Source organism: Tetranychus urticae, chromosome 1, assembly GCF_039701765.1.
Source record: "Tetranychus urticae isolate SD_2017Ah chromosome 1, NJAU_TeUrti_SD_1.0, whole genome shotgun sequence".
NCBI classification, from domain to species: domain Eukaryota; kingdom Metazoa; phylum Arthropoda; class Arachnida; order Trombidiformes; family Tetranychidae; genus Tetranychus; species Tetranychus urticae.
The window spans coordinates 29,091,421-29,102,024 of record NC_142958.1 but is presented as its reverse complement, the minus strand read 5'-3'; the positions used below and the strand labels follow the sequence as shown (position 1 = coordinate 29,102,024).

Here is a 10,604-nt window from a genome sequence, read left to right as displayed (position 1 = left end):
ATGAAATGAATGCTGCGATAACTGTAATAAAAGACAGAAGTAATGAATAATATTAGAATGTTTTATAATTTCGTTAATCAAATACTTGACGTTTCAATAAAACTATTTTTTCAATGAAAAAGTTTTCATCTCTCATTGATTTTATTGAGGAAAACCAACAAGAAAACATATATTTGATTATGACATTAATCAAGCTAAAATGAAATTCATTATTAAGATGCTAAAAAGATGCTGAACAATGTCATTCATTGGTTGGCATAGCATTGAAATTGCTGACAGCAGATAAGAGATCGAGCCTCGAAAGTTGATATAATAATGGAACATAAATAAGTTATCGAAACATTCACTTTATTTTGTGTCGATCAAATAAAGTCTTGAAATGCATCTTACATCGGTACTCTGTTAAAGTAACTTTTAGCTCGCCATCTGTTGTAGGTTACCTTTATAACTAACCCAGGTCATCACCACTTGTAAGCCATAATATGAAGCTGCCATCGGAGTTTTGTTGTGATAAATATTTGAAAACAGTTTCCATCTAAACATTGTTCATGTGCAAATCATCTATAACTTCAGACCAACCATGAGAAGTTTATCATCATTCTTGATTCTGTATATTGTCTTATCCAGCAATGGAATGAGTAAGTTCAGTATTTATTTGGTGCAACTATTCAATAAGCTAAACGTACTTTAATAAGAAAGCTTGTTTTAGGTGTAAGCTTAATTATCTTCACTTGTTCTTGTCTATTTTTTTATTTTCAGTCTGTGACGCGGCTGTTACGTGGTATGACTGGGGTCCTGGAACAATTGGTGTACCAATGAAATTCAGAGTTACATCTGACTCTGGAACAAGAGGCCCTTCATATGAATTTCGATTCAAATTTGACCAATTTCCACAATATGATAAAACTATTGTCTCAGATCAAAGTGGAGTAGATTACGTCGTAACATTTGAACCAGCGAAAGCTGGTAACTATACAATGCAAATTGATGCATGGAATTGTTATCACGGTGTGCCTTTTGATTGGTTAGGAACTCTTAATTCTACCTTCCAGCTTTTAGGTAACGTTTCGAATCATCATCTCAGAAATACTAAAATTGAGCTTATTTTCGGTATTTTTCTAGATTCCCTCACTGGAACTATAGCTGTAAATGATGATGACAATAAAAAAGTTGTTTCCACTGCAGAGGCATATAAACTGACTGCCAGAATGAGTTATTTTTCATGGTCTTTCGAAGCAACTAATATAACTTACAAATGGTTTATCAATGATGAACCACAAGAGGAGAGTTATAAGGTTATTCAACATACTTTTTATAAGCCTCAACTAAACAAAATTTCAGTGATTGTTACAGCAACTAAAACCAATGGAAGTGATCTTATACAAAAATCTGGTACATTTAGCACTACATTGGAAAGCAAAGATCCAATTACTAATTTGACTGTTGATGGTCCAACCGAGGTTAAAGTGTTTGAAAGACTTCAACTGGACTGCAAAATTCATGGTGGAACACCTCCATTTCAATGCGAGTACTTTTTTTGGATAGACAGACCTTACAGCGAACATATCAAAGTTACTAAACATTCGAATGAAAGCTTCTCATCATTAATCAGATATTTCAGTGCTAAAGGAACAAGAAGTTTGAGAATCATTGCTAAAAATGATGTATCTTCGATTACGAAATGGATGGAGATTTCAGTCTATTAGTCTACATATAATGCAATCGTGGCCGTTCGAGAAAACTGACAAATTTAGTTAAAACAAAACATGATTTTTTATGCTGCTCTAATCAGCAAAGATGAATCTTTCTATAATAATATTGAATATATACATGTATAATATAATAAATGTTTTATTTTAGTGCCACATTTGTAATAATGCGATTGATATTTGATTGATTGAGCTTGTTGTGATTCAGTTTGAGTGTGGAAAAAATTGTTAAATTTATTCATCATAAGAACGCATTTTTTTTAGTTATGAATACAAATAGATAGAATGGGAATTTAGAGGTGATAAATGCCAATTTGTTCAAAAACAATGATTTGTTTACAATTAATTGACAAGGCTACAAATCTTGTAGTATCGATTAATTGTATAAATAAAATTGGTGTTATATTCAATGACCAGATTTCAATTGACCATGGCTTTGTCAATTATTTACATCTCAGCCTGGCGAGAAATGGGAATTCAGTTCCAAACTGGATTTTCCAACTTTAATTTAGCAATAAGATCTCCTGGTGAATATCAAAATCTCTTTCGATTTCCTTCGATCCTTTTTTCCATTCAGCTCAATGCAATGTCTCCATTCAATCCTCGTTTTTGCAATCAACGTACATTTTATATCGGCGTTTATGTAACATTGTATTAAATATTACACTGTTAAGTGTATTAAATTTTAACGCAACAATTCAACTTTCGTATGATTAACGAAAAGAATGCTTCTATTTCTTGGTTCAATGACAAAACTGTTAACACCGGGTAATTTTACTATCTGATTGCATAAATCTGAGCTTTTAATCAAGCAAAGAGCGTTAAGTTTAATTCCTCCAGCAGCTAATTTGATGCTTAAAATCATCAAAAGCGGAAGAATTAACTTTACGAACTTAATTCAAAATGATTTTGCATGAAAACATTCAATTGACCAGAAGAAGCTGATTTGGAGATTATTTTATTGCTAAAGATATTAAACCCATGTTGATGTGGCTTTACTTGGGGATGGTGAGGACGGTGATTGTTTCAGCAGTGATGGATTATTGTACATTCCAGCTGAGATTAAATGTTTCTCCATTTCTTTCGATCCAATGAACGATAATCCCTTTCGATAGTTATTCTCGTTTTCAAATGAGTTCGATGTTGAACCTTTTTTCAATTCTGTTGGGACAGAATAATTATTTACTATTGACTCTTCTTGGACGGCATCCTCTTCGATTGGTGGACACATTACTTCAAGTCTATAAGGACTACGATAGATACGTCCATTGATTATTCTTGTGCGCGAGTCACGAAGAGCAGTTGGTGCTTTGAGATGAGATGAAAGTTGACCGGTTGAGGGTGACAATGAAGGTGGAGATTGAGGTGAGGCCAGTGAAGATGAAGATGTTGATGATGGTGGTGAGTGTAATGATGAGGGTGAAATAGATAATGACAAAGATGAAGTAGTTGATGATGGTATTGTTGAAGTTAATGATGGTCGAGCTGATTGGGACATTTCATTGAGAAGATGATTGGTCATTGAAGTTAATGGCGTTGATGGTCTCGAATTAACCGATGATATGGTTGATATTGGGTTGGCTTGAAGCAAATCTTTTGCCGATACTGTTGACTTTTGAGTGGATCCAACTGGACGAGCGGCAGCAATGAGTTTTTTGAAGTCATGAATAGATGTGGGTTTTACTGGTCCTAATCGATCAGAAGCTAAGCTTCGACGACATCCTGGTACAGTAACATCAAACCCATTTGTCATTTCTTTAGTAAAGGACCAGCTTCGCCTTTGATTAGGTGAGAGGAGGTTTGGTGGTGAAGGTAATGGTTCACTTTGGGGTGATGTTATTGGAGACGGAGTTTCTGCCGATCGTTTCTCTAGTTTTCGTTTGGAGTCATAAATCATTGAAATCAAATCACTTGTTGATAGTTTACTTCTAACTGAACCAGAACTAAGCAGAGTACCAATGGGTGAAGGTAAATCAGATTGAAGTGCAGGATCAACAGGACTAATATTTACATTGAGAGCGTCTTGAGCACGACGTTCAATTGACCCAAGACCTGAGAAACTATGTCTATTCATGTTGAAACGAGGTTTTGGAAAAGTTGGTGGACCCACTCGACCTGTGACAACAGTTGATGGTGTCTCAGAGTTTGGTGTTTCTACTTGAATGTTAGCAAGTGGTCGATAAGGTGTTGATGATAATGGACTTGATGCTACTAATTTTGGTGGTGAACAATCTTGTTGCAGCTTTGATTGGGAATTTTCATTCTCTTTGCCATCCAAAGATTCAGTCAATGATGTATTGGGTGCTGAATTTGTTGGTTGGGAAGGTCGATTATTATTTGTACGGTCATGTGATACCATTGATCGATTTTTAGATGACACAGTGTTTACTGTTGTTGCTCGTGGACTGATTAGACAAGCATCTTCAACGGAAGGTCTAGGCAAAGTGGACCATTTTTTATTTTCAGCTTCTAATTTTTTTGCTCGCTCTAAATAGGCCATTGGGTGATCATCTCGACGTCGTCCGAGAGAATTGGATGGATACAAAACTCGACCATTAGAATCCAATTCGACTTTAACTTGTTGTTGTTTAATTTTATATGGAAGAATCAATGTACTCGGTCGCTTTTGATTAGAATCAGATTCTTGTGATTCATTTTCGTTTCTTTCACCCTCTAAAGGTGCCTTCGTTTGAGGTAGATTAAAATTTGTAACTTTTTTGGGCTTTACAAGATTTTGAGGTAAATTTGATTCGTTTTTTGATGGAAATGATGGTTCCATTTTGTTCGAGTAGGTTCGGTTTTTATCATTTTCAATTTCTTCTTCGCTTTTTGATCGAAAATCAGAGCGAAGTAAACTTTGAAAGAAAATTTGATCAGTGATTGGTTTAGGTAGATAAGGATTGGAATCAACTTTTTTCAATGTTGCCAAATTTTTCTCAATTGATTGAGGTTTGTACAAATTGTCTGTGCTTAAGCCATTGATTGATCTGGAAGTACAACCTGGAACACTTTCACACCCAGATGATCGTCTACTTGGACATCTAACATCAGATTCACCTTTAGGGTCTGTTGAAATTGATTCATAAGCCATGAACCCTTCCCTGTCTTTACATATAACTGGTGTGATTTTAGACTTTTTATTCAAAGTTCCAAACGAGAAAATTTCTTTAATCTTGAACGGCTTGTAGCTACCGAATAATTTCTTTTTACTTTTCTCTTTTTTAGATGCTGATTGCTTCTCTCGGTTTGATGATTGTTTGTCCACATCATTGGTACCTATACTTCCATTGGAACTAGTACCATTTGAACTATGCTGATCACAGACGTCAGATGATGATGAAGCTGATGATGATGATGTTACATTACAAAGAGAGGGATAATCAGTTGAGCCGATGCACGTTTTTGAGCGAACACGTTCACCAAGTTTATCACTTTGTTCCGACTCAGAATGATTTCTGATGGAAGGTGTTGATGATCGTGATTGAGATCTTGATGAATCAGGTGGGTTGGAGATTACATTAATTGAGGTAAAGCCAAAGTCATTTGCAGTTTGATTTGAACTAATTGCTGTTGATCCACGACCTAATTCTAATGATTTTGGACGCTTATTTTCACTATTACTGTAACTATTGTTGTCAGTATTGTTACTATTAAAAGTATATTTACTGGAAGAGCCATTTGTTTTACGGATGCTTGAAACTCTGACTGGAGGTGGAGGAGGAGCAACTCTTGACCAACAAGAATCATTATCTTTATTAACAGGTGCTCTACTTGGTTTAACTGGACTGGGCTTTTTGACAACTTGATCTGATGAATTAAATGATGAAGCATTGTTTGATGTATTCACAGGCGTAATCCCACTTTCAGTGTCTGTTTTGGAGTACATGGAAGTAAGACTCATATCTCCGATGGTGCTATTTGAACTCACTGAAGAGGCTCGATTGCGATGAGACTTTACACCACCACGAGAAGAGGTTCCAGGTGATGTTATAGTATCATTTTCGCTGGAAGAGGCGACGCGTGAACGACTATCATCCACAATATTGACAGATCCCAATTTGGAGTCGCGAAAAAGTCCACTGTCAGTATGCATAGAGGTGTAATAGCCATCAGTATCAACTGAATAAACTGATTCAACTTCATCGTCAATGTGAAGGAAATCTGTTCCACGTTGGTGATTAATGATTGAACGATGATGGTGCGGGTGATGGTGAGAATGGGAAGATTCCGAGTTTGAGGGACTCATCGGTGACAGTAATTTAGAGTTTTGTTTATGCATGTCATATCTATTTTTAGATCCATTGGTATTCATATTCATCTGACGGTCATTGGTAATATCTGGCGTTAATGTTTCGGTAGATCCATCGAAATATTTCAACCAAGACTCGGAATCACGATTGGCAAACCGAATTGACCGACCATTAAGCTCAGTTCGTGTTGAAGCTGTAGGTAAACCTGACTTTGTTGATCGTTTTATTACGGCTTCACCGCATATTGCACTATATTGTGGATCTTCTCTACTTTTTTCTAAACCAGAAAGACGACTCATGGCATATGAAGATGAGATAGCCGAAGTATCAGACACATATCCATTTGAATCAGCTGCCATATAACATCCACGGTCAGTATCTTGTTGTGTGGTTAAGGTTAAACTCTCCGAGAGAACGGAATCTTTACCAAGAGATGATCCAGAAGGAGATCCTGGCGGTGGACAGTTTTCTTGTCCTCGTTGATTGCGCCTACAAACTCCAATATTACATTTACCCGAAGAAACATGATCAGAATCAACTGAAGCATGAGTTGAACTAGAAGCCGACCAATTACCACTTGATGATCTTCCATCATCTCCTGGACCTTTGGCTGATGGTCCATCTCTCATTTTAATTCCGTTTGATGAAAGGTAACTTTTCACTTCAACAGCGGAAGGTAATTGGGTGGAAGACTTTTTCTCTACTACAGTGGTTCCACTTGTACCGGAAACATCACTGGTTGTTAATAAACTTGATGAACTAGGATCATGTACAGAGTTGGGGGAGCGACCCACACCGATACTATTGCTATTACTACGTGAAGTCGAAGAGTTGGGCTCAATTAAACTAGAGCTACCAATTGATTTAACAGTTATCACAGATCCACTGAAAATGTCACTTCGATCGTCTTCCCGATGAATCTCTGCTCTACACTCGAGTTTAGTTCCACCAAAAGAACGTCTTTTTGCTTCTTTCAGGTTAACTATTCGTCCAGTTGAGTAAATAGCTTCAATGGTTCTCTCAGTTTGACAGCTTTCATCAATTTGATTTAAAGATGATGGATCTGAATTTCGCCTTTCACGTAATTTATATTTAGATGATGATGGTCGTTCAGTTGTTGCTGATTTATTAGTTTCATGAATAGTATTACGTCGCTTGGTGCGTTTACCACGAGATGAGATTCGTCGGCGAGGAATTTCTTGATCCCCCTGGAGATAAGAAAGTGAAAGACAAGAGAAACAAGAGTCAATAAAGGTACAAAATTGGTACAGATAAAAGAGAAAGTAAACATTGATTGAACTGTAAGATGATACCTCGAAGGCCTGAGACTTTGTTTAATTGCAAGTTAAATTGAAGGATGAAATGATGATAAAGGGGAGAAATGAAGGAGTGAAAATGGAGATTTGTGTGAACAAGTGATAAATGGTATTTGAAAACATGAAAACAATTCCTGAAAATTGTTTGTAAAGTAACGAATTTCAGAAACAGTGTAAAGAAAACTAATGTAAATAGTTAGCTGGAAAAATTTTTGTAACAAAAATACGAAGAGGAAGAAGATAGTAGGAGAAGATGCTGATGAAGATGGTAAAGTAAATACAGTTATGTGGATGACAAGACAAAAAATCAGAGGTTAACTAATTTGAGGTTTTAATTGAGTACCAACTCATCATTTAGTGAAGACAATTGAGGTGAGTAAAAAGCTCAAATATTCATGATAATGAGTGAAGGAGCATTCACCGAAAGAGACAAATGTTGATGATGATAAAGTCAGATTTACAGGGAAGAAGAAAAAAAAGCTAACTTCAAATGGAAGATGAGAGAAATAAGAGAAGACCCTAAAAATAGCGATTTGACGACCTGGAAAGAAGCCCTTTCTAAATAGATTCAGATACGATTAAAATGGTTCAATTTATTAGGCAAGAAAAAAGTACAAAAAATAGAACTAAGAAGATGAAGAAGGCGAAAGTTGAAGAAAAGGAGGAAAAAAAGATCTTAGATTTTGATGTAAAGTTGACAGTCTTGAAGATTCTTGGAGCTTTTAATTTACAAGATTATTGTAGTTCATGGAGGATGATAATGGGAAATGAAAACTTCAAGTTGGCTTAAAATGCATGACACTTACAGGGAGAGAGAGAGAAGAGATAAGAAGTGAGTTTTGTTATGGATGAGAGAGCTTGGTGAACATGAAAGATGATAATGTTGATAAAAAAAGGAATGAAAAACAACTGGTTAAGTTGAATGGATAAACTGAAACAGAATTGTCAAACTTTGAACCGAACTTTGTTTACTGTCAATGAAACTCCACTGGAAAAGTTCATGTAAAATAAGCTCATCATGATCAAAGGCAAATTTTACTCAACGATATTTCATGCGCTAAATTAATTTCTCAACATACGCACTCTCATCCTCATCGATATAACTTTTATTTGTCTAACAATATCATTTTCATCCTTCTCTCTCTCTCTGCCTCTTTTTATTACCTTTTTCATCAGGAAGATGGTAAAGGTATTATATAAAAAATAATGATCCATTCAATCAACTGGAAATAAACTCACATTACGGTCAGAAAAAGTTGTAACCTTCCATGAACTGAGGTCAGCTTTTTTCCCTTTTTACTAACCATGGAAATTACCTATCTATGGATCGCCAGGGAACTACTTTTACTGGCGTTGTTGTTGTAGAGTTCAATTGAAATTGTTACCTTTCCATTTCATTTGCCACCATAACTTACAGTTTATTACTTTTTTAGCATTCTATTCTCCTTTTCTCATTGATAATGGAGAGTGAGAATAGAAGGGAAAATGATTGAGGTAAAAAGCGAAAAAATTGACCAGTAAAAATTGTATATTGGTTAATAAATTGAAAGAGTAAAGAGTAAAAATTGGAAATCGGAAAACTGTTTGGTTCAACAGTTTTTATGGTCAACTTTTGTTAAAGTTTGGACTTTTAACATGCAAACCACACAACTTGGGTTGTAAAAACTAATCAATCGACAGTGAATTTTAATTCACAATTCAAATAAATGATGATGGTATGAATGATAAAAATAGCTTATAAGTATTAATAGATCGAATCCAATTGGTGAAATAGCTGACCCTTTACTTTATACTTTGAGAAATGTATCAAGCTCAAGTGTAACTGATTGTGTCTTTTCAATGTCTGGAAATGTAACTTTCCTTGTGTAATGTTTCACACTGTACATTTGTGTTGTCTTGCTACAGTTCATCATTCACTTTGTTTTGACCATTCACCCATTTCAATCTTTACTTAACCTTTTGAAAGTGAAACTCAAGCTGACGCATCTTCACCTCTCACGCTCCTTATTTTCACATTGTATTTGCTTCTAACGGTTCCCATAATAGGCAATAAACTTCCGGCTCTGTAAGCGAAAACAAACTTCCTTTCCTTTTTCATCTTTCAAAATGAAGACCAAACAATAATCCTCAACTGACTTCGAGGTAAATTACATTGGACAAAAAAAGTAAACTTACATGAATAAGTGATCTACGGAAACTGGACATCCTTTGAAAACTGGAGACATCAATTGGTATAAATGAGGCGGGATATTCTTGAGCTAAAGCTTCAGTTACTTCATCTGGTGATGGTAATCTGTAGATTGAATCACTATCAGCCTCGTCAAATCCATTGGTTGAATTGTTTTCCTGATGACTGTTTCTTGAGGTCACTGTAATTGGAGTCTTAAATTTTTCAATTAACGCGTTCCTTGGTAATTTGGCAGCTCGAGCCAATTTTTCAGGCTGTAACAAGCAAATGAGAGGGAAAAGTATTAAAAAAGGAGGGAAAAATGGAAGTGAAGGCAAAAAGATTGCTCATCTTGTCAGTCGGTTTAAATCATAAGACCAGAAGATTAATATAATTTGTAATTTATGTTTATGTTGGTGCATTCATAACACAATAAGTAATCATGGCATATTGAATGTTACCGGTTATCAAAATAATAAGATTAAATTTGATTTGGTAAACACACACAAACAAAAGACGATTATTTTTCAAATGAAAAAGGTATGTTCAAAATAAGTAATAGGTTCATTATCATCATTTCTGTGAACTTTTCCTGAACAATATAATAAGCACAGTGTATAAATCTGTATGAGAGAAAGAGAGGAAGAATAAGGTAAAAAATTAATTAGCCAAGAAATTAACTTTGATGGCAAACCTGTCATCCAGAGTAAAGTCAAAGCTAAACTTTACTAGATTGGATTGGATAATTGTTTCATGATGGATGAAGATAAATGGGATGAGAAAGTACTGGTCATGATGCCACAAGGATTAAGACTTACTGTGGGCTTGATCATTGAAATTTAAGATACAAAACACGAGCAAAATAACAATTTGGATGGTTGATGATCAATAAATTGATTGAATCAATTTAGTACACAAAAAAAAAACTTGAAACATCCTTTGGTTAAAAACGGATAGAATAACAAAATTGGTGACAAAAGGTGCTCTTAAGAGTTACCAATTAGTTCAGTTAGTTATGTGTTCAATTTAATTGAAAGACGTTAATTTGGGACTGTTCATGTTTTGAAACAAAATTAGCAATCAGCATTAAATTAAACGCAAGTTGGGTTAGGTTGAAATGATGATCTGATGCTCATTGTTACAGCAACATTCAAATGTGACT

The 10,604-nt window shown here is 35.2% G+C and overlaps 2 protein-coding genes across 7 annotated transcripts in view; one reads left to right on the top strand and one right to left on the bottom strand.

The window, feature by feature from the left end:
• The first annotated feature begins 223 nt into the window (after positions 1-223).
• On the top strand, positions 224-2,138 carry LOC112539638 (uncharacterized). Its single transcript, XM_025162379.2, has 3 exons — positions 224-638; positions 760-1,059; positions 1,123-2,138. The coding sequence occupies exons 1-3, from the start codon at positions 581-583 to the stop codon at positions 1,704-1,706; spliced, it is 942 nt and encodes a 313-aa protein (XP_025018147.1). The 5' UTR covers positions 224-580; the 3' UTR covers positions 1,707-2,138.
• LOC107361859 (uncharacterized) overlaps positions 1,918-10,604 on the bottom strand; it is a 28,316-nt gene continuing 19,629 nt past the window's right edge. The window contains exons 1-4 of one of the 6 annotated variants that reach the window (XM_089266122.1): positions 10,261-10,600; positions 9,904-10,065; positions 9,451-9,717; positions 1,918-7,167 (exon numbers count right to left, since the gene is read on the bottom strand). In XM_089266122.1, coding sequence (XP_089122248.1) covers positions 2,683-7,167; positions 9,451-9,480 — 4,515 coding nt within the window. In that variant the 5' untranslated portion in view covers positions 9,481-9,717; positions 9,904-10,065; positions 10,261-10,600 and the 3' untranslated portion in view covers positions 1,918-2,682. Of the gene's footprint in view, positions 7,168-9,450; positions 10,066-10,136; positions 10,601-10,604 lie in introns of those variants that run through there. The other 5 variants (XM_089266123.1, XM_089266121.1, XM_089266120.1 and 2 more) reach the window with 5 other exon arrangements.